This window comes from Notolepis coatsorum (assembly GCF_963971535.1).
Source record: "Notolepis coatsorum genome assembly, chromosome: 7".
NCBI lineage: Eukaryota > Metazoa > Chordata > Actinopteri > Aulopiformes > Paralepididae > Notolepis > Notolepis coatsorum.
The window spans coordinates 14,926,239-14,951,173 of record NC_140171.1 but is presented as its reverse complement, the minus strand read 5'-3'; the positions used below and the strand labels follow the sequence as shown (position 1 = coordinate 14,951,173).

General features: G+C 43.8%; 1 protein-coding gene across 2 annotated transcripts; it reads left to right on the top strand.

Moving 5' to 3' along the window:
* Positions 1-9,640: 9,640 nt before the first annotated feature.
* LOC311232313 (cystatin-like) lies at positions 9,641-14,987 on the top strand. Of its 2 annotated transcripts, none has more exons than XM_084319067.1 (4): positions 9,641-9,917; positions 10,313-10,488; positions 11,303-11,419; positions 14,654-14,987. In XM_084319067.1, exons 2-4 carry the CDS (start codon positions 10,315-10,317, stop codon positions 14,732-14,734), a joined length of 372 nt encoding a protein of 123 aa, XP_084175193.1. In that variant the 5' UTR covers positions 9,641-9,917; positions 10,313-10,314; the 3' UTR covers positions 14,735-14,987. The 2 variants fall into 2 exon arrangements, with proteins under 2 accessions (XP_084175193.1, XP_084175192.1); XM_084319066.1 differs by having other exon boundaries at positions 9,641-9,935.
* Positions 14,988-24,935: the final 9,948 nt, after the last annotated feature.

Genomic DNA, 24,935 nt, shown 5'->3' with positions numbered 1-24,935 from the left:
CTAGAGAAGATAAGTATGAAATAAAATAAAGTAGCATGTAAAAAGAAGTAAAAATAGAGGTCCCAGTGTTCAGTATAGACATATGTACAATGTTCGATGCAGACTAGAAGTAACTGAGTTACCATACAATCAGTCAAGCAAGCCCCCACCATAGGGTGCTGGGCCTATGATTTGGTTTTGCTATCCTCGTTCTCTTGTCCTCAGCTGAGCGATGGCCTCTCAGCCAAGTTGCAACATATGTTGTTGAATCCCAGATCTCTGGAGGTGGCCCGTTGATCTTAATGAACATCAAAGATGCTACCCGTGAAATCATTAACCTTGTGCGTGTTGGGGTGATAATTTGATTCATGGCACTGAATCCCCTTTCACATTCTGCAGTGCTACATGGAATTACTTTTGTGCAATTCAATAAAGGAATAAGCTCATCGGGTATCATTTCTCCATTGCTCTCAACAAAGTCCCTGAATCCATCAATAGTACTGTTAAGGGGCAGCTTGAATCTTTTGCACAGATGCCTTATTTCCACCTCGCCAAATCCTAGTGGCATTTCTTTTGGCCAGCTTTTACACTCAACAACTTGGAGTTGTGCAAGCAATTGAACATACTGTGCTTCAGACTCTTTCTGTGCCACTAATGATGACCCCTTAAAAGATGCAGTGGTGAACAACCGATTAGTTAGATTATCACTCAGACTTCTGATAAACTGTTTCCGGTTGATGGAAACAATTTTCGGTCTGTCTGTCAGATCAACTGTGCCAAATTTACCTGCTTTTATTGCAGTTTCAGCTTCAAGGACTTTGTTGCCTTGTTTTTCTCCCATTACATCAATGAATTTAATGCAACGCCTCATACGTTTGTCTGCAGAGGTTAGTGTCATTTGGCGGTTTTGCAGAGCTTCTGAAAGAATGCTTAACTCACTTAGGGTGTCGTACAGCAGTGCTAAATCTAGCAAAAACTGATATGAAGTCATTATGATATGAACCACTACCCACTTTCAAAAACACTCAAAAAACAGTAAATTACCAAGTATGGCTTTGTCAGTATTCCAATGTACAGTGTGTCCCCCCCCCCCACCTCCAATGTACAGCCCCCCATCCATCCACCCACCCACCCAACCTCCAATGTACAGTTTCTACGTCAAATGTATATACACTTTTTCTGGACACTTTTTGTATCAAACAGTACTGTATTTGCAAATCTGGTATGTCATAAATGTATAGATGTAGGTGTAGCAGTACTGTCTATCTGTATGTTGTGTATGTCATATGATGAATTGAAAATGGGGGACCCTGATGTAAACAAGACGAAAGTCTTTCTCTGGTCTGCATCCCCTTAACAATTGTGTGTATTGAGCTGTACTGTAGGCTACTGTACCATTCTGCAATCTGTTAATAAACGTTTCAATCAATCACTTACATTATTTGTTTCAAAACAGAGAACATTAGAACATATACAATTAGTCAACTGAATGCTTTGTATCTTGTTGTATGTACCCATTCTGCAATCTGTTAATACATTTTTCAATCAATAGCAAGGCAAATCATTACTGAATGATTATTCTTCCAATGTGATTGCGTGGCAAATACATTTCTTTGTAAGAATATATCTGCATTTTGTCAATACAATATTAATCAGTGATCACATTGAATTAAAACATGATTATTTCTTGACTCTGTAAACAAAACACGCATTTGTCATGTCTCAATCTCATGATTCATGAACCACAGAACCAGTGACTGTGCCACGATTATTTATTTCAAGATAATAAACAAACAGGCAAATAGCCTATAGCTTAGTCAATCTGGATAAATAAAGAAAAAAAGAAAAGCTATTTTAAATGCGTTACTACTTGCCTTGTTGAACTTGTACTGGAGTGGCAAGAGGACTGCTGGACTCAGTGGACTCGGAGGCTTTGGAGGTAAAGCGAAACTGAGTTTGCTTTGGGCGAGCTGCTGCGGCATCTTTCTTCTCTTGGACGGCGGTGGCATGTTGCGTTGCAGGTAGATTAACAAGTTCAACATGAATGATACTGTTGTTGTCAAAATGATCCGTTTATAACGACTACTCGCGGACGTGGTTGGAGACACTGACTCTACCTGTGCTTTTGTTATGTAAAAACGGTGGCCGCGCCGAGCCGGCACTTAGTTACAACGAATGGGAACAGCGGATTTTTGTGTGAGTGACTGCGCGTACACGCGCAAACATTTCCGTGCGCGATTGCGCGTACTTCAGCCTCAGTGAGTGAGGTATCACAGCGTGATACCGAGTGATACGAGCACTGCAAGCCTGGTTGTGCCACGCAATAGGTTGAATCGTAGTGAGATAAGTTCGAGGTGTTTCATGTTTCATAAAAATACGAATTTCATAATATATTATAGCTTACTTGAATGAACAATCTCCCTCCCCACTTTACCAGCATATTTTAAATTCACAATAAAGTCTCTCTGTCTCGCGCAGTCCCAACGTTGACAGTGGCTCGTGTTATTGACACAAAGGCAGTGTTGAATGAGGAATCAATAGACCGCCGCCGCGCCGGGCGACTTTGCGCCTCCTGGCGGCATAAAACAGAACAGCAGCCTGGGTCACAATTAATTAAAACGACGTGATATAACCGTGCGCGAGTCGCGGCAAAGCGCCCAGGAATACTAAAAGCTTCATCTGTAAGAGGAGAACCATTTTAGGCTGACAGGGCTCATACCAAGGGCTGACAGTTTGTTAAAAAGAAGGCTGTGGTTGACAGTGTCAAAAGCCTTTTGAAGGTCAATTAAGATCATACCACAGAGTTTGCCAGCATCCATTTCAGCTCTGATAAAATCAGTTAAAAAAAGTAAACAAGAATCGGTGGAATGTGATTTCCTAAAACCTGATTGAAATTTATATAATAATTTTGAGTCTAATATATTCATAGAGCTGTTCGTGAATTACCTTTTCTAAAACTTTGGAGGTGACACTGAGAATCGAGATGGGCCTGAAATTACTGGGGTCAGACCTATTCCCTTTTTTAAAAAGGGGGATGACTTTGGCATGTTTCATGTCGCTTGGGACAATGCCCTGCGCCAAGGACAGGTTGATCACATGTGTAATAGGTGGCGCTATCAACTCAGCTACGTCTTTTAAAAACCTGGCTGGGATATTGTCTAAACCAGTTGCCTTGGAGCACTTGAGACCATTTAAAAGAGTGATCATGTAAACTACAGAGACTGGTTTAAAAGAGAAGCTGTTAGGGATAACACCCAAGTGGGCATAAAACTCATGAAGGTGGGCCTGCCAAAGGTTAGAGGGCCAGAGGGCAGGCGGTCAACTAGCTTATGTGCAATTGAAGTAAATAAAATAATTAAAATGGTCAGCAATCTGTTTCTTGTCGCTGATGTCCTCACCGTCGATCTGCAGTGAAATGAAGGGGCTGGAATCTTTGTTGGGTTTGGTCGTGTATCCTACGCTTTTAAGCGTTTTCCACAGTGTTTGTGGGTTGTCCTGATTTTCCAGGATTTGTTCTGAGAAATAATTGGATTTTGCTTCTCTGACTTTGAACTGGACCGAGTTTCTGAGGTCTTTAAAAATAGAGAAGTCGGCTTGGTCACCCGATTCCTTAAAAACAGAAAGGGCTTTGTCCCTAGCACTGATAGCATCAAAAATCTCCTTATTGAACCACGGGTGAGATCTCTGCTTAACCCTAATAGTTCTAGAAGGGGCTACTGCATCTATAGCAGAAGCAAACAAGGATTTAAAATGTGCCCAGGCCTGATTGACATTGTCCGTGCCTGTAACGGAACACCAGTTAAATTTACTAATTTCCTTGCTAAAACTAGCAACTGTTTGAAGGATCTGGCTTTGATGGTTTTATGGGAGTTAAAAGTATCTAAAAACCCTCCTGGAACAGAAGGTCAAGAAGTGGTCACTAATACCATATGTTAAAACACCACTCTGGGAAATGGACTTTGAATCAGAGACAAAGATTAAATCAATGGTGCTACTTGAAGAATTACACACTCTGGTTGGGTCTTGTATGATTTGTGTAAGACCAAAAATTCTGGCACATCTGTCCATCCCTCTGAAAGTGGGACAGGATTTATTGGCTATGTCAGTGTTAAAATCGCCCAATAGTATACATTCTCTTTCCAGGAAATTGGGACATGCAGATAGAGTATTTTCAAGGAGCTCATAAAAGGAGTTTTGCTGAGGAGGACGGTAACATATACCCAAAAGGATGGGTTTTGTTTTGGGGAGACGAATATCAATCATTAAAATTTCAGACAGGCTACTGTCAAGGTGTGCCCTTGTATTAAAATCTAGATCAGCTCTAATAAAAGCACAGACCCCCCCACCATTCCTATTTCGGTCTTTCCTAACGAGAGTAATAATACTAATACTAATACTGCAATCAAGCTAGGTTTCTGAAACACAAAAAACACTAGCTTTCCTTGTGTTAACTAACTCTAATTTCGTCCATCTTCGGCAGCAAACTCCTGACATTGAGATGTAGAAAATGCAAGCCCTTTGCCAGAAAGGGTTTACATAAGTGTTGTAGTGGTTGAGACAAGGCGTCGGACAGAGGTACAGGACCCGGATTGAGTTTAACATTTCCAGACAGCAGAGGCAATAAAAGAACAAGGCATTTTTTCCTATAAGAAGCACAAGAAACATCATCGGGGAGCCTCAAAGGGGAGCCTGTGGGCCTGACGATACAGACACCCTCCCTTTGATCTCCCGGCGCGTGGGGTCCATACATGTTTGTTGCTAGGCACATAGGACCCTGTTGATATCAGTAATCAAATGTATTTTCTAAACCATTTGGTCATCTACGTGATGCAAAAATGTAGACCCAGGGTATCTTCCTGTCCTCAATTCTCCCTGTGTGCGGAAATAAAAGGTTAATACATAGAAAAGTAATCACCATAGGCTGGGTGAACAGGGAACAAATATATAAAGGGTTAACAGAAATGTGCAACAAACTATAATGACTTAAACACAATACAATGAACCAGAGCTTCAGGTACCAGCTCTACACCATTCCCAATGCCAAAAGGGCCACAGCTCTACACAAGATACACAACATGAAAGACAGTTTCTACTATAAAGATTAACACAAAAGATATTTCCTATACTAACAACAATGCAAGTACCAGAGCCTTCACCAGCTCTACCAAATGTAACCTAAGAGCCTCAGCTCTATTACCAGAAGACACAAAGGGAGTTACCACAAAATACACCAAGAGCTCTACTTTACCACAATGAACCAGATAGCTAACTAACACTGCACATGGTCTAGGATATATGGACGGGAGAGAGGTTGATTGCAGATCAGCAACAGCTTCCGTTGCAAGCTTTAAGAGTCCAAGGTTACTAAATAAAGGTCCAGTTGGGTCTCTGTGAGAAGGTGAGAAGAGCTGCATGTGGAAGACAGTGTCTTAACTTAAAGAACAAGCTAACATATTTAGATAGTGTTTTTATGAGATGATAAATATGGTACTTGAAATGCATATATGATATATGATAATAAAGAAATATAAGAGTAAAAGGTAAAGAACAAGGTAAAATATGAACAAAAGAATAAAGGTGAGTTTCTGGTCAGCTGGAGAGGTGAGACATATGTTACTCTATCAATAATAACACCACAATGCACATATTACTGTAGATTACTGTAGATTAAAATGTATTGTCATCATACAGCGCAAGTACAGTATAATTAAAAGAAGTTGGCATCTACCCAGAGTGCAAATGTAACAGTAAAGTGCAATAGTAAAACTATAAATAGTGTTCAGGTAATTTAGCCTCACTACAACTGAAATGAAGAGGGTGTGTTATTATTTGGTCATTTGCAAAGGTCAAAGTTCATTTCAATACAGCGATATGTGTTCCGTTTCCATGACAACGTCTTCTGATCTTCTATTGGGCCGCGGCCACCCAGCCTCATCCACACTGTGACGTCATCATTCGTGGAATGCACCCGATTGGATAAATGACATGGCGGTGCTCTAGTCCGACACCTAGTGGCAGAATGTTACCTATAGCACCTTAATGGACCAATGGAACATTTTGCTAACTTTAAACATGAAACCCCTGTAATATACTCTATTTAGAATCATCATGTTGGAATATTCAGTTACAAAATGAAGACATCTTAGAAATCTTTATTTAAAAACATCATCATTGTCATCATAAAATTCATCAAACTCATCACAATAAAATTACAAAATACTAGAAATACACAGAGGGAGCATAACCCTTAATTAACAACTTGCAGGGACTTGATTTATGTGTGTGTTTGTGTGTGTATTCCTTAGTGTCTTATTGTGTGCTCAGGTAACCTAGCGTGTGTGTGTAGTAGGGGTGTAACGGTACGTGTATTCGTCCCGCGAATTTACGGTACGGCCGTCACAGTGCGGTACGCGCACCCATGCGACGAATACGCCCCACAGCACAAACACACCCACATGCAGGGCACTCGCGAGTTCCGTGCGAGAACAGCGCGCGTGGCCGGGCACACCGAGCTCAGACTTCAGAGCGATGAAAGTGCACGGAGGAGAAAGGCACATAACTGGAACAGCTGCAGTGTCATTACAGTTTTCTTTCGTTTTCTTGTGCGCCCAATAACATTAACCAAATGAAACCAATGGTAAGAAACACACACGCATCGCCGACACACACACGCGCGCGCCAACAAACACATCAACATTCAGCCCCCGCCGGACTCACAGCCACAGGCACAATCAAATAAAAAGAAGGAACATACTTTTCCCGACAGATCATCTGAGCTCCACTATGTTTAAATTAGAGCTGGGCTGTTAACGGCGTTAACGTGCTGCGTTAACGCGATACTAGTATCGCGCGATAATATAATTGACACAGTTAATCACCTTTATTTACCCAGGGTAGGTTCGCTGAGCACAGATGCTCTTTTTCAGGAACGCCCTGCTTCACATTCACACAGTTCCATTCACACCTGGGAGCTGCCCAGTACAACCACAGTTGACACCATTGGCCACTGAGCAACTCCACTGGAGCAGTTGATTTGCATTGGCAGGGTTTGGCCCTGTCTGGCACCCAACGGGAAAAATATTATAGGCACTATAAGTAGACACCGCTACATAAAACAAGCTGGTCTGCCTGAGTGACTGGTGGAAGAAGGAGAAATAGAGATTGGACTGATTGAGTCAAGCCATGTCACATAGTTCAAGTTTGAAATGCTTCTTTCTGTTTTGCTCCTGAGAGTGTGCTAGATACTGTACTGTACTGGTAATATTATTTATTTGTGTTAACTTCTGAATAAAACAACTTATTAAACACAAGTACATCTTATTGAACATTATTTTGATATTTCATTACCAATTATCATAGCAAAACAGCTTTTTCAAACAGTCTGTAATGCATTTTGGAAACGGGAGATGGGCTCATGGTGTCATTATTTGGGTAGAACACACATATTTTGAATGCCTTCGGCAGATTTTTTGTTTTTTTTAGCCATTTTAATCCAGGATTGCAGATAGATTAATCTAGATTAAAAAAATGTATCTATGCCCACCTCTAGTTTAAATCCAAATAATCCTCTGCCATTGTTGTCATCTGTTCTCTATTCAGTCTGGTCGTGAAGTAAAATTATCTCTGGAAGTGAAACTGAAACTTAGCAAGGATAAGTTTAAAGGGGCAGTAAGCATGTGGATGCCTGAACACAGAATGACACCAGTATCACTAATTACCACGGCAAGCCTATAGAAAATTATTCTATTTAATAATAATAATAATTATAATAATTATCATACATATAATATATAAATTTACAAAAAAATAAAAATAAAATAAAAAAGATTTACAAAAAAAATATATTAATAATTATTATAAATATTTTTCTTCTGTTGTACCAAACTCGTACCGAACCGTGACCCCAATACCGAGGTACGTACCGAACCGTGGCTTCTGTGTACCGTTACACCCCTAGTGTGTAGTGATAGTTCTATTAAATAATGTGTTAATCAAAAGCCCATGGGGGGGAGACACACACACACACACACACACAAACATACACAGTCTCTGGTGTGTGTGTGTATGAAGACCCACATCAGAGGTAAACAGGGTTTTAAAATGTTACATTATTTGCTAAGACCATCAAAGTTAGACTGGTCTAGGGTAAAACTGCTAGCCAGTTCTGTAAATGCAGTCAGGTAGTAATTTTTTTCACAGGCAACTGTAAATGTTTTCCTCTTGCCCTTGCCATGAAAGGCATTTGTAGAGTCACAACCTGAGAGTATGGATCCCAATAAGTGCTGAACACACATTGGTGCCAAGGGCTGATGACACCTTAGCTATGTCAATGATCAGGGCTCTTGTTGACTACAGTTTGATATATCTGGCAAACTCGATCTCTAAACAATGTTTGTCCATCTGCAATGATACGATTCTCTCCTGGCAACTTAATCCACCGCTCGACGGAGTTTCTATATCCCACCGTGTCTGTGTAAAATCTTGTACACTTTCTTTCTGAACGGACGTGAGATGCATATAACATTGTTTCGAAACCTTTTTGCGAACTTTAGAAGGTGTTTTTTCTCCATTTTCGTCGTCTTCTGTACTCGTCGATGAGTACTGCCTTTCAGTTGCTTCCATTACTACTGTTTACACAAATCTCTTGTTGTCTGTAACTTGGCAACAAGGAGAGCTGCTATTGGTCGAGCGCAAGATACGTGACCGAACTCGCACCAATTGCGTCAGATAAAACTCTGTGGTGACCAAATATCCGTTTGCGAGGAAAGATCTAGTCCCGACTTTATGAAAATGATTGCGCAAAATGGGCTATTTTGTCAATGGAGAACTTTTTGTTCCTAAATCTACACCAATCGAGCTTTCACCCAGAGTGAAAATTGTGTAATTCGCCGAGGTGGGAACCAGAATAGTTTTCTAGCCATTCACCATACGGCCTAATACTTTGTGTAAGGGGCTGAGGGCAATAGTGATTGATGGCTTCTATGTGCCTGCCTGTTGGCTCCTCCCAATGGAGAGAAGAGGACTGACAGCTTCACACACGCAGACCCACACACACAGCTGTCTTCCAATTAAGCAATCAGCATGCCTCTCAAAGAGGACAGACAAGGAACCTCAGAGTGTGTCTTGGAATGGAGAGTGAGGCTGTTGGGAGACATTGAAAAACCGCGAGTTGACCATGAGTAAGCCGGACAGCGGCCCGGCCTAGTTAGGGACTGGACTACAGTAAAGGTAGTTAGGTGCTCCAATAGGAGCCGGTATTATTTAGTTGTTTTTCTTAATTTTCTTATTTTTTCCTTTTCTTAATTTTGCTTAAATAAATGCCCCTGGCCATTGTCCAGTGGGGAGCTAAAGCTATTTGACTGTTTGCTTAATTGTACAAACATATTGCACCTTCCACCTACCCCTGTCTGCTACCTTTGTCACATTTGTATACTTGTTTTTTTTTTTTAAATGTATGCAGAAAGCGTACTAAAGTTGTGATACGTTCATGACTTGGGTCGTTACCTCGATCGACCCTCTTTGGGTTCTACACAGCATGTAATCTCTAGTCAAATGCTAATCCCACAGGAAATAACAGTAGCATGTCATGTGACCAGCAAGAATGCTATGTGGCTGGTCATGTGACCAGGAAGCATTAGCACTGCAGGTACACAAACGTTGATCCAGGTGACTGCTGTGCTTCACTTCAATGCACAGTCTACTTCCCACAGCAGTCAGCAGGAGCTGGAGCCATGAAGCACTATAAGTGAGAGTGGAAGTACAGTAGAAGATTATCACATGCCAACCTCTGACCCGGGTGGTTATTAGTACTGTACATGTACGGGTACTAAGGCAGGACTTAGTGCATATTGGTAATCTGCGTTTTAGAATAGTTTTAGATTACAGCCAGGAGGTTTCTTCCCCACACCTAAGAAGAACAGAGTTATCCACACCAAGAGGTACTGTGTCTGATACTAGTAAGTAACGTTTTATACATGTTAATCTTAACAAGAACGTGCATAAATCTACAGTAGCTTAGTATCGTGATCTAACTGTTCTTTTTATGAATGAATGAGAACTTTTATTTAAAATGGACACCACAGATGCATTAGACCAGTCACAGTGGACAGACCAGATGTGGTGTTTTGCGTGTTTATAGCACAAGTGCTAGTTTTCAACACTAGTCCATTGAGGCTTTTCTAAAATATGTGATGTATATGATATGATGTAGGCCCCTATGACTTTCAATCATAATTTAGCGTTTTCTTTCATTCATATTACTGTGGTTTATTATTCTTTACACACCAGCAGATTTCTGATGGAAGCCCTAAATGTATGTTTTTGAATCCGACAGAGATGGCAGCTCGCTGGGCAGTTCTTGCACTAGTGGTGGTCAGCTGTGTGTTGGGGGTCCATTCATGGCGCTCAGATGAAGTATCTGCAGCCAACTTTGCCGTTGAATTCCACAACAGCAGGAGCAACTCTCTCTATGCTTATAAAGTTGTCAGCATCGTGTCCGCTTCTATCCAGGTTTGTAGTGAAATGCTCTCCAAAGCAACAGCTAAAAGTCCAGTATGTCCTGGGACTGTCAGTCAGCTCAGCTGTTACTTTAAATATAGGTTTCCTAATTATTTCATTCGTGGCTGAGCAGGAGTGATTTAAATTTTGTATATTCCTTCTTCTTCTATTGTACTGTGTCTCCATTGAGTAGTTGTTCACCTATCTGTGTGGCGTTCAAGTATGCACCCATGTTCAATGTTCAAGAGATGTGGTACAATTAACAATTTAACCTGAGACTCATTGGCCTTGGCTCATTTTATGTGAAGAACATATAAAATAACACATTTTCATTGAGTGCACACTGTGCAACCCCCCCCCCCCCCTACATATTTATATTACATATGTGGTGTTCTGGTCTAGAAAGTGTAGACATTGTAAGTGAAAACAATTAATATGGTAAAATTGAAACAAAAAGGTTCACTGTGTTCCTTCACTGTCTGCCTCCATCTTGTTTCCATCTTTTATTGATGTGATCTAGCAGAGTTAAATGGCAAATGATAATCATATATGTCTAGATTTGCTTATAAATATTGACAACATATACATCTGTTAAGTATTGTTTCATTTAAAGTTTTACGGCTTTATTGTTTTAAAATCCCAATAATGTTGTGGGTCCACCAGAACATTGGGTGAGTAACAAACGCCACACAAGGGTTAACTAGTGGATACTGAAGGGTTAACTAGTGGATAAACAAGGGTTAACTAGTGGATAAACAAGGGTTAACTAGTGGATACAGAAGGGTTTATAAGTTGTACACTTGTATGTTTGGTTTCTGTCGTGTAGATGGTGCCTCCAGCTCGGGTCAAGTACACCATGACAGTTAAAGTGGGACGGACGGTCTGTAAGAATGAGCCCCACCTGAACCTGGAGTCATGTGCCCTCCAGACGTCACAGCCCAAGGTGAGCGGTACAAGTTGTGAACTTTACTTTGAATACCAATGAGAGACATACTTTCTCTTTTGTAAGAAGTGCTTTAATTAGTGCTGCTATCATTTGCAATTAGGGATGTCCGATATTATCGGCCGACCGATATTATCGGCCGATATCGGCAGTAAAATGTGATATCGGAAAATATCGGTATCGGTTTAAAAACAAAAAAAAACAATAACAATATTTGTTATATATATATCCAGTGAAATTATTAGTTACCTGAAATTATTCCGTTTTTTGGACGGGGAAACCCTGCATATATCGGTATCGGTTGATATCGGTATCGGAAATTAAGAGTTGGACAATATCGGAATATCGGTATCGGTAAAAAAGCCAATATCGAGCATCCCTATTTGCAATGCATACCTATCATTTAGTTAAACCCCTTACATTGACCGCAACATCAAACTACATCTTACTATTTTAAACATCAGAGTATAGCTCTCTCACTGGGCAGCATGTAATTAGTGGTTCTAAGCCACAGTACAGCAGGGTGCTATGAGCACATGGCTGTACGTTACAACTTACAGGGACCCTCCTACATTCTTAAACACAGACTTAAGACGTACCTTTTAACATGGCTTTTAGACACAGTAAGAAGACTTTTGACTTTGCTTGTATATGTTTATTACCCCTTTCATCGTATAGATGTTTCATTTCATGAATTATAACCGACTTACTTAAATACCTTATTTTGACGTTTGTTAAGCACATTGTATTGCAACTAGGGATGTCCGATATTATCGGCCGATATCGGCATTAAAATGTGATATCGGAAAATATCGGTATCGGTTTTCAAATTTATTTTTATTTTTTTATATATATATTTTTTTACATTTCTATAACCTTTATTTACCCAGGCAAGCAAGTAAGAAAAAATTCTGATTTTATTTATTGTCAAAAGTATGCATCATGTTGTGTTAATTCCACAACAAGAGATATGTAATGTTAATTACCTGAAATTATTCCGTTTTTTGGGGGGGGGAAACCCTGCATAAAATTATATAGGTATGCTTTTAATGAGGGAAATTCTAGACCTATAAGTATTTTACCTGTCTTGAGCAAAATCATGGAAAAGTTGGTGCATTCACAAATTCAAGAGTATTGCAACAAGCTTGCAACAGATTCTCAACATGCCTATAAAGCTGGTCACTCTACTTCTACTGCCTTGATACAGATGACTGATGACTGGCTTAAAGCTATAGATAACTATGTTGGTGGGAGCTGTGCTGTTAGATTTTAGTGCTGCATTTGATGTGCTGGACCATTCTCTACTGGTTGATAAACTTAAATGTTATGGTTTTAACTCTTCTGCTTTAAAGTGGATAGTAAGTTATTTGTCCTCTAGATCACAGAAGGTGTATCTAAATGGCAGCCTGTCCAGTAGCAGAGGTCAGACTCTAGAGTGTGGCGTGCCGCAAGGAAGTTGCCTAGGACCTTTGCTCTTCTCTGTATTTACGAATGACCTATCTTGGGCTACCAAATGTGCTACAACAGTTCTTTATGCAGATGATTCAACATTGTATTACGCGGCACCATCATGCAATGTACTTAATGAAGTTTTGAGTAGAGAACTTAAAGTTGTGCATGACTGGGTAGTATGTAATAGACTTGTCCTTAATATCTCCAAGACTAAATGTATTGTGCTGGGAACAAGGCACAGGTTATCTACAAATCCAAAGCTTCATTTAAACTTGTGTAATCCAGCAGTTCAACAAGTTGAAAGTACTAAACTCCTTGGAGTGATGCTGGATTGCACTCTGTCTTGGTCTCAGCATATTAATTATATTGTTTTAAAAATGGGAAGAGCAATTGGTATTTCCAGGAAATGTGCTTCTTTTGTTGCCCGTCCCCTTTTATGTCAGATAGTGCAAAGTTTAGTTTTATGTCATCTTGACTATTGCTCTGCGATGTGGTCATCTGCTGCCAGTGGTGACCTCAAGAAGCTCCAGGTGGTCCAGAACAGGGCAGCACGGTTGGTACTGGGCTGCTCACTAAGGTCTAATGTGAGCCGTATGCATGCCCGCCTCTCTTGGCTTAACGTTGAAAATAGATTGTCTTTTAATATACTTGTGCTGTTCAAGTTGGTCATGAGCAGTAAGACTCCTGTTTTTATACATAATCAGATTGTTTTTAGTAATACTGTGCACGAGCATTACACTAGAGGTTCCAGTAGTGGGCAGCTTGAATTGCCAGGTCCTAGAACCAGCGCTCTGGGGAGATCTTTTATTTTTAGAGCATTAACTCTGTGGAATGGCCTGCCTCGGAACCTCTGCTGCATTTACAGTAGATTCACTTTTAAAAAGAATCTTAAATTGTTTTTAAATTGTTTTTAACACTGTAAAGTAATTTTCTGTTTTTGTTTTACACTAATGTAATTTTAGCTATATTAATTGTTACAGTAGGTTCATTATGCATTGTGTGTACTGACTTTTAATAATTTTGTTTTTTGCAATAGTGATTGTTTTTTTGTGTGTGGACCCCAGGAAGACTAGCTGGTTGCTATCGCACCAGCTAATGGGGATCCCTAATAAAATAAAATCAAATCAAATGTATCGGTTGATATCGGTTGATATGATCGTGTATAATCTACACACAGTATATCTGATGTCTCTTCTGATCATGTATAATCTACACACAGTATATCTGATGTCTCTTCTGATCATGTATAATCTACACACAGTATATCTGACGTCTCTTCTGATCGTGTATAATCTACACACAGTATATCTGATGTCTCTTCTGATCATGTATAATCTACACACAGTATATCTGATGTCTCTTCTGATCGTGTATAATCTACATACAGTATATTTGATGTATTTTCTGATCATGTACAGTATAATCTACACACAGTATATCTGATGTCTCTTCTGATCCTGTATAATCTACACACAGTATATCTGATGTCTCTTCTGATCCTGTATAATCTACATACAGTATATGTCTCTTCGGATCATGTACAGTATAATCTACACACAGTATAGCTGATGTCTCTTCGGATCATGTATAATCTACATACAGTGTCTGATCATGTTTTTTTATTTTTATTTTATTTATCCTTTATTTATCCAGGAATGTCCCATTGAGATACAAGATCTCTTATTCCAGGGAGTCCTGAATGTATAATCTTCATACAGTATATCTGATGTATTTTCTGATCATGTATAATCGACATACCTGATGTGTCTTCCTGTTTTTCAGACCACGATCTGTGATGTTGTTGTCCTGGCGGTCCCACACTCTAAGGTTCCAAGTCACCTGTTAGAGGACCACTGTTACTGATGACATCACACTGTTACTGATGACGTCACACTGTTACTGATGATGTCACACATCAGGAGTCATAGGGACTTTGATTCCACATTAGAGCATCATGGCTGCGATGTAGAATGCTAAGGAGTGACGAGTTTAATTATATTTATAAAGATAATCAATCAGTGCTATTGCAGAATAATTAAACTATTTTTATTCTAGCGGTAGTAGTATAGTTTAATTTACAGAGTGTCACTAATGCTCTGATAACTTTATATGCCTAAATAAATCAAAGTACAATATAGGTTATCTGTCCTGTTTCTTTAATGAGTGGAATTAGCTTTTTCTCTCTTTTTAGGTTTTTAATATATTGTTGTGTACTGTTATGTATTGTTGTGTTGTGTATTGTATTGTATTGTGTATCGTATTACACACTATATGCTAAACTGTCTAATTATGTCCAGTGATACAGGTATAAATATACTATGAGAGTAAGCCATAATGGCCAGTGGTATAACTAGTAAGAGTAGGTATGGGATGTATACAGATATAGATCTAATATACAGGTGTATGAACAGACAGTTCTAGATAAATATATACTATATGGTTTATAATACAGGTTAGCACCTTGCATGGCCACACTCTGCCATCGGTGTGTGAGTGAATGATATGTTGTGAATGACGTGTTGAATTAAGGACCCTCACTCTCTCATACAGTATGACTTTTAATCATAATTTTGTCTTTTTTAAATTTGTATTGTGGATTATTCTTTACACAATTTTCAATTTAAGTGAGGCACAAGTTGTAGAGCATTTTGGATAAAAGCACTATATAAATGCAGTCGATTTACCATCATTCTGGTGTATCACCCACCCTTAAGTGAGTGAAAACTGTATTTCACAAATGTACTCACTCACTCACTCACTCACTCACTCACTCACTCACTCACTCACTCACTCACTCACTCACTCACTCACTCACTCACTCACGGCCCGGGTAGCCACTCTGCCCCTTGTGGCGGCTCACAGGCGTGACACTGAGTCATGTTAAGAGACCGTGGTGTCATGTTTCTCGTGGCCACTAGAGGGAGCACTCTGAACCACAGTGTGACACTGAGTCATGTGATTAAGAGGCCGTGACGTCATGCTTCTTGTGGCCACTAGAGGGAGCCCTCTGAACCACAGCGTGACACTGAGTCATGTTAAGAGACCGTGGTGTCATGCTTCTCGTGGTCACTAGAGGGAGCCCTCTGAACCACAGCGTGACACTGAGTCATGTTAAGAGACGTGGCATTTATTGTCTATATTTATTGTAATGTATAATATAACTGATCTGGCATACAGACCCTCACCTGCACCTTTGATTACACTGTTTACTTTCTTATATTCAGAGTTAATTATATTATTTACACTGTTTATTCTTTTTTTTTCTTTATTATAATTGTATTGCCTATATTTATGTCTTTCTACTATTACTCTGCCCATACCTGTACCTCCCCTCCCCCATGCTGCTATGATGCCCAGATTTCACCAAGGGGATCAATAAAGGAATATCTTATTTTATCTTATGATACAGACACTATGCTGATATGCTGTATGGTATGTAAAATAATTTCCTTAATTAGCTTTTTCATTGACCAATAACAATAAATGAACAAATAATGATGTATTTGTCACAACAATTTGTGAAATACAGTTTTCACTCACTTAAGGGTGGGTGATACACCAGAAGGGATGGTAAGTAAGCATTTATATAGTGCTTTTATCCAAAGTGCTCTACAACTTATGCCTCACTTAAGTTGTAAGTTGTGTAAAGAATAATATCCACAATATAAAAAATAAAATAATTAAGAATGAAGAAAAAGACAGAATTATGATTAAACGTGAGAGGTAAAAGGTCCTTAATTCAACATGTCACAACACATCATTCACTCACACATTCACACACCGATGGCGGAGGCGACCATGCAACTGCGACTTCTGATCAGGATTAGGTGTCTTGCTCAAGGACATTTGACTGCATGAGCTGGAATCGAACCAGAACCTTCTGATTACTTATCTTTCTTATCATCACTCTACCTCCTGAGCCACTGTCGCCACCCAACCAGAATAAATTATACACTGGTAGAAATGTGTGCTAAAGGTATAATTGTCCTTGTAACTGAGGGGTACAATTCCCTGACTGTATTACTAGATATGATACTTACTACCACTACCTTTGTACTTAATATTCGGCCACCCAGTACACGGCATAAATATATTATCATAAACACTCTCACGTAGATGAAACGGATCCAACACAAATGTACGAAGTCGAAGTATGCGTTTATTACTACACAGCAATGGTGTGTAGAGCAAGCACTTAATCACTTAATTACATTTATGAATTGAAATAGTATGCACTTTTATGGCAAAGAGTATTCGTCGGTATATCAATAGAGAATGTCCAATCTCTGATGGCGCAGGTGGTAAATATACGACCTGGAATAGTTAAGGAATAACAGCAATGATACTTTAATGATTATAAGACTGGATACACTAAGGGGGGGTTAATCCGGTCGCTTGTAAGCCGACAGGAGTAGGAGGGGGGGGGGGGTAGAATCCGGCTGCCTCGTCCGGCCAAGGGTATCCCAGGTGAACCCACTGTAGTGCCGTTCAATGCGCCGGCGATCCTTGGACCACAGATGAAAGCAGGTGGACTCTTTGTGGGCCGGCTCTCTCCGGTCCACGGGGGAGAGACGTGAAGCGACCTCGTCTTGCAGAGCGTCTCCTCACCTTGCGTCCTCTCCAGGGGGGGGGGTTCCAACACACGGCAGTGTCGGGGGTCTTTATCCATGGAATAATCAAAGTATACAAAGCATAATCCGTGCCTGGGAAGGCGGGCTGTCGTCGGTAGAATAATCCGGTATACAGGTCCACTCGCTCGTCGGCTCTGGGGCTCCTCGGGTGCAGCTTCACGTAGGGTCAACCACCCTGGGTAAGCAGCCAGTTCTCTGCCCGAAACGATGGGGTACTGACTACGGTAGTATTCTCACCGCACGAAGCACTATATATTAACAGACTATTATTAGCTTAATAGACTACGTCCAACTCGACGATATAGTGCCAAATATGACTATTCAAATATTAATATACACGATGTCTCAATACCGATGGTAGGCGAACTTGGCCTTACTCCCACACGTGGCGTCGCGGGGAGGCTTTACGTCTGTGACTCTATTGGAGGGTAAGAAACTGGACTGAAAAGAAAGTCCTACTTTAGTAGCGCAGTATATATACGCACTATGAACAAATAGTCCCATTAGTGGTGCGGTAGTCAGATTCCTACGCGGAACTAGGACTTGTTCGTACATGTGTAGCGGTACGTTTGAACTGGGTCTGAGGGGTATGGCAGCCTGGCACCAAGGTCTCGACCAATAATAGAATGGAGACTATTATGGGATGTTCAGTAGGCTAGAATGGATATTCAATGCATATTGTACAAGGAATATACAAGGGATATCAGGGAATATTAGAGAATATACAAATACAATTAAATATATATATATAAATAAATATATATATTCGGTTTAATCTGGCCCTTCACAACAGCCACCCCCTGATTGGTCCCAGACCTAATCAGTTAAACAGAGACAGATTAATCGCGTTGTCTATTTACACATAAGGGTTTGCTGTAGGGGTCAGTCAACTTCACAAAGTCATAGGGTTGTAGGGTCATGGTCATCATCGATTGCGTCTGGGAGTCGAGGCAGTTCTATGAGCCTCGCCACGGGACGGGTGTAAGTGCGACCCTGGACGAGCACTTCAGCTGCTCGGACCTTGCCGTCGGCACCGGTGATCACTTTGCTTACGCGGCCGGCCGGCCACATAGCTCTGGGCAGTGATTGATCAATAATCATGACGACTGTTCCTTCTGTCAAATTGTCTCTCTCCTTTACCCACTTCTGGCGGGTCTGTAGAGACGGTAGGTAGTGCAGTAGGAAACTGTTCCAAAACTTGTCGGCTAATACTTGGCTGTACCTCCACATTCGTCGGCCGTTCGCTTCTTCAGGCCGGTACATTGTCTGGGGTAATGCAGGATCTAGCCGCCCCATCAGGAGTGTGTTGGGGGTAACTGGGTCGATATCCGCCACATCACTGGAGACATATCCGAGGGGCTTCGAGTTAAGTACTCCCTCAATCTCCGTGAGGACTGTCATTAGGACTTCTTCCGCCACAGTCTGGGCCCCAAGTACTGCGTACAGGGCTGTCTTTATGGAGCGCACTTCTCGTTCCCAAGTGCCACCGAAGTGGGGTGCGTTTGGGGGGTTGAATTGGAAATCAACCTGTGCTGGAGCGAGGTGGGTCTTAAGTTCTGGGCCCATAGCTTGGAAGCTCTCTCTCAGCTCTCTTTCGCCGCCTTTGAAGTTTGTCCCATGATCGGACAATAGGGTAGACGGTCTTCCTTTCCGTGATGTGAATCTACGGAAGGCCATAAGGAATGAGTCTGTGCTCATGGTCGGGAGAAGCTCGATGTGTATCGCTCTGGTGGTCATGCATTTGAATACAATACCCCACCGCTTCTCGGTTCCTCTTCCTTTCTTTATGTGCAGCGGGCCAAAGCAGTCCATACCCGTTGAGTGGAATGGCTTGTCACCAATTCGGAGGCGACATGGAGGAAGGTCAGCCATCCTTGGTATGCTGGGCTGCGCGCGCCACTTGCGGCAGTCTAGACATGTTCGCTGGAAGCGTCGTACCGCCTCTCTTCCTTGTAGGATCCAGTAACGACGTCTGATTTCCGCGAAGACTCTTTCTGCTCCTGCGTGATGTACATCCTCATCGTATTTCTTTATAATCAGCTCGGTGACCTTGTGTCGGCTGTTCAATACGATCGGGTATTTAATGTCATCCGGTAGATTGGGGGCTCTGCGTAGGCGACCACCCACTCTGATGAGGGTATGAGCGTCGCTCTCGGGGGCCAGATGAATTAATCTGCTGTCGGATGGGACGGGCTTTCCTCCCTGTAGACAGGCCAATTCATCGGGGAACGAGTCTCTCTGGGCTCGCTGCAGTAGAAGCAATTCTGCTTCCTCGTAGTTAGCTGCTGACATATCAGCGGGGGACTTGCACTCCGGGTGGTACCGCAGGAATGTTCTTTGTTGTGCACTCTCTATGGACGTGCAATCGTCTATGTTAGGGTCGGTGGAGGCTACGGTGCTCAATCCACAGAACACAGACTTCTTATTTTCCACCTCCTCTGGACTTGCTTCCCTCGGGATAGGCATGGGCCACTGTCCTTCCGGGAGTCTTAGGAATGCGGGGCCGTCACTGTAGACATTGCGACGGGTGAGGTCATCCAGGGGCATCCCCCGGGTGATGACGTCAGCTGGGTTCTGTTTTGTATCAACGTAGCGCCACTCTGTTTCTCCGGTTAACTCTTCGGTTAAGTCTTGAATCTCGGTGACTCTGACTCCCACGAAGACTTTGTACTTGCATGAGTCCGATTTGATCCAGGCGAGTACCGTCGTGGAATCTGACCACAGGATTGTTCTAGACACCGGTATGGTGAGCTCACGTTGGATGAGCGTGGCTAGGTGCGCTCCGGCTAGGGCTGCGCAGAGCTCTAGACGTGGGATAGATTGTTGCTTGCGTGGGGCTATTCTCGAGCGGGCGAGGACAAATGCTGTGTAGATCTCTCCCCCCTTCTCTTGGGCCCGCAAGTAGGCTACTGATCCGTATGCGACCTCTGAGGCGTCACTGAAGACGTGTAAGTCCATTTTACATGTCTCTGGCCTCACCGTGGGTGGGAAGTAGCTTCGGCGCATATTAACGCCTGGGAGTGAGTGGAGCTCCATCTCCCACTCTCTCCAGGTGGATGCAAGGTGTGCGGGAATGCGGTCGTCCCAGCCCTGGTCCTTGTCCCACAATGCTCGTACAATCATTTTTGCCCTGGTGGTGTACGGTAGAATACATCCTAGCGGGTCATATTGTCGGGCGAGTGTTGTGTACACACTCCGTCTGGTGGTCGGCGCCGCCGCCGGCCTTCCCTGCTCCGTAGTCAGGGGCTTGTGTCTGTAGTGAAGCGAATCTGTTTTGAATCGCCACACCAATCCCAGGGTCATCTCCTGGGCTTCTCCCGGGATTGTAGCCATCCAGGTCTCGCTGCTGGCTGCCTTGTCCTCGGAGGAGAGGCTGCGCAGTACTTGCGGATCGCTGCTGGCCCACTGCCTGAGATCAAAGCCGCCTTTGATCAATGAGGCGCGGAGTTTAATCAGGAGAGCCTCGGCTTCTTCTTGGGTTGAAAGGCTTTGTAGACAGTTGTCTACGTAGAAGCTGTTCTTTACGCTGTGTCGGACCTCTTCGTCCGCTGCTGGGTCCTCTGCTACATGTTTCTGTAGTGAAAATGTAGCACAGCAGGGGCTGCACGTCGTTCCGAAGGGGAGGACTTCCCATTGGTAGATGGCTGGGTGCTCATCTCCTGGCTTCTCTCTCCATAGGAACCGTAACAGGGGCTTGTCCGCCTCTACTAATCTCACCTGCAGGAACATTCCTTTAATGTCCCCGCTGATGGCCACCTTTTCCTGGCGGAAGCGGAGTAGAACGCCGAGTAGGGAGGGGCCGAGTGTGGGACCGGGCAGTAACTCTTTATTCAGATTTTGGGATCCGATCTGGTAGCTGCAGTTAAATACTATGCGGTCTTTACCGTTGTGATGGGCCTTGTGGTGGGGCACGTACCACGATTCAGTGGTCTGGTCAGCCTCTTTAATGTCCATCTTTGTGACGTGTCCCGCTGTGATGAGCTTCTCAATCTCAGCGCGGTATACACTCTCTTGGGCGGGGTTCTTGGCTAAGCGCCGCTCCGTGTTCAGCAGGTACCGTTCTGTGGCGTCTGTCTTGGCGTGGAAAGTAGGCATTCCTTCTCGCTGCAGGAGTGGCGTGGCGTATCTCAACACGCCGTTGACCGGGACTCTCTTGGTCCCTGTCTCGAGGAGGTGAATGGCGTAAATGTCATCTTTAGAGCGAATGTCTTTCTTTCCGTTCTTAAAGGGCATTTGTTCCAAGGTCCATAGCCGCTCTACGTGTTGCAGGAGTGCGGTTTCTCCCTCTGTGACTCGGGAGTGGAGACATCTAGTGGCTGTACTTCGGTTGAGAGATTTGGCGAGCGGGCCTTGGAGAGTCCATCCCAAACGGGTCTCGACTGCTGCAGGACAGCCTCGGGGTCCGGTATGAACCCGGTCTATCGGGACAATGAGGTCTGCATGGTCGGAGCCTATCAACAGGGTCGGCATAGCATTGTCTATGAGCGGGATCGGTAACTTGCGCAGATGTGCATATTTCTCCATCAGCTTGGCGACGGGGTATGTGTACCGCGACAGTCCTATTTCTTGGCTGGTGAAAGCGTCTGCAATCTGGTACCGTCGCTCAGGCTGGCCGCTTGCTGCGATAGAGAATGAGACATTCTCGCCCTTTATCGTCTTCAAATCTCGTCTTATTGTCCGAATTGTCATTTGGGTTTCGCTTCCCCGCAGCCCTAGCTGGGCCGCAGCGGAGGCGAGCAGCAGGGTCTTCTCTGACCCGTCATCGAGGACGGCGTAAGTGTCCAGGACTTTATTCTGGTAGCTTAGTGTCACACGCACTACTTTTAGGAGTACTCAGGCTCCACTGCTGCTGGCGGGATCGATGTACATGACGCTCGCTTTGCGGCTGGATGGTGCGGGTGAAGGGCGCCGTCTGTTACTGTCGTGAAGTATGTCCAGATGGGCTCCATCGCACTTGGTGCACCTTTTCTTTAAGCGGCATTCGGCTGCCATGTGTGAGCGCGCACAGCGAAAACAGCGCTTGTTGGACTTTATCCATTGACCTGCTTCCTCCGCGTTCAGCTTGGGGAAGGAGTCACATTGCGCTAGCCAGTGTTCTTTCTCACAGTAGGGGCACACTATCTTCCACTTCTCCGTTCTGGAGGGGGTACTGTGGCTCCTGCTGCTCGGTACTGACTCCGATTGGTGCATCACAGTCACCGATCTTCTTCCATCATTTAGTCGTCTGGTTCCTTCTCTGGAGCCAGGGGTGCTCCGTCCGAATGTATCTAGCCGTAGGCTGCTGACTTCTCTCGCCAGGAAGTCTGCTAGATCGAGGAGGTTCGGTTCGGGGCCATTCGGGTCTCTGTGGTCCCTCTGCCGCCTAAAGCGCTCCTGACGAGCGGGCGGCAGCTTCTCCAGAATCCTTTCCACATTTGAGTTGGCGTAAAGTTCATGCCTCCCCTTCTCTCTTTGCGCTCCCAACATCCCTACCAGGGACTGCACTCTGATGGACAGGTCGTCCAGTGCTCGATTGTCTATTGCTGGGGGTAAGCGGTCGATGTGTCGGATCTCCTGGATCACGTAATCCCATATGCGCCCATACCTCTGGTCCAGTGCTACCAGCGCTGCTGTGTATGGGGTGGTGGAAGTCGCGTAGGCGAGCGCTATATTATGTGCGCGGGGCACCTTTAAGTGCTTCAGTAGGATGGCGTATTTGTGGCGTTCATCCAATACATCCACCAACATGGTCTCCAGACACATGCGGAGTTCTGTATACTGGGCCCGGTTCTCTTGGGTGAAGTCGGGTACCATAGGCGTGCCAATGTATGACGCTGACTGTGGATACATCGGCGAGCGTTGGGGGAGAGGCCTCCTAGGCGAGTCTCCTCCCGCTCCTTGGTATGGGCTGGTACCGGCAGTGTACCATGGCCCGCTTGTCCAGGTGCTGTTCCTCGGTGCGGGTCGTGCGTCGTGCTCACCCGTGTATAGAGTCGGGGGTCTGTAGCGCAGCTCCGCGGGAGTATAGCCTGGGCTGTACCGGACCTCCTGGTCCGGTAGAGTACTGTGCTGTCTTCGGGCGTGGTTCTCCTCCTCTTCCTCTTCGTCTTCAGTTAGGTCATCCAGTGCTTGTAGTCTCTGGTTTAGCCTCTCCACAGGATATGCTGCTCCTTCCCGGTTGCTAGGTCTCGCTTGGACCGGTGGGGGGAGGTGGTCTGTGGGGGGTATAGACCTTGTCTGTTGGTCAAGTTCAGGATTGTTTACTCGGCTAGGGGATGCCGCCCTGGAGGTGTGTCTAGACGAGTTCCTGGAGCCTCTGGCGGAGGGAGAGGGTGTTGTCCGTCTGATCAGCTGTTCTATTAGTTGCGACTGCTGTCTGTCGCGCGCTGCGTCCCGTTGAGCACCGGCTCGTTCTCGGGCCACATTCTCTTCCATCTGAATGCGTCTTATTTCTAGACGTATCTGCTCGTGTTCGCTTCGCTGCTGGATCTGCAGTCGGTCGCGTTCAGCAGCGGCGTTCAGGCTGATGAGGAAGGCCTGCTGTAGGGTCCTCTCTGCCTCGCTGGGAGAAGGCGGTTGTATAGGGGGGCCTTCCCTCGGGGTACTCCTTGCGGAGCCTTGGAGCTCTATCTCCACGGTGCTCTCCCCGTCTTCTTCCGTGCCGAGTTCTCTCTCGGTAGCGTTGTATTCCTCCCGGGACTCATCGGGGACTACTTCTTCAGTACTGGCGGGGTGTGAAGTCATGTCTGGTTCCCACTGGTCCCCACCGTGAACTTGGTCAGTTACATTAGAGCCCGTAGGGGCCTCTATGGTCGGGGTAGTCTGGGCGTTGGGGTTAGACATACTTTTACTTTCTAGTTTTACCGCGTTTACTGTTAGTAGAAGACTAGGTTGTTGACTGACAGCGTAAGCCTCTAAGTACTGAGGGAGCCGTCGTTCGCGCTGCGGGCGTTGGTTAGGAGGATCGTTTCGTGGAGTGTTCATCATAGGCCATTTCAATATTAATAACACTATATTAATATTACACTGATTACCATCCGGCTCGAAGGACCAATTGTAACTGAGGGGTACAATTCCCTGACTGTATTACTAGATATGATACTTACTACCACTACCTTTGTACTTAATATTCGGCCACCCAGTACACGGCATAAATATATTATCATAAACACTCTCACGTAGATGAAACGGATCCAACACAAATGTACGAAGTCGAAGTATGCGTTTATTACTACACAGCAATGGTGTGTAGAGCAAGCACTTAATCACTTAATTACATTTATGAATTGAAATAGTATGCACTTTTATGGCAAAGAGTATTCGTCGGTATATCAATAGAGAATGTCCAATCTCTGATGGCGCAGGTGGTAAATATACGACCTGGAATAGTTAAGGAATAACAGCAATGATACTTTAATGATTATAAGACTGGATACACTAAGGGGGGGTTAATC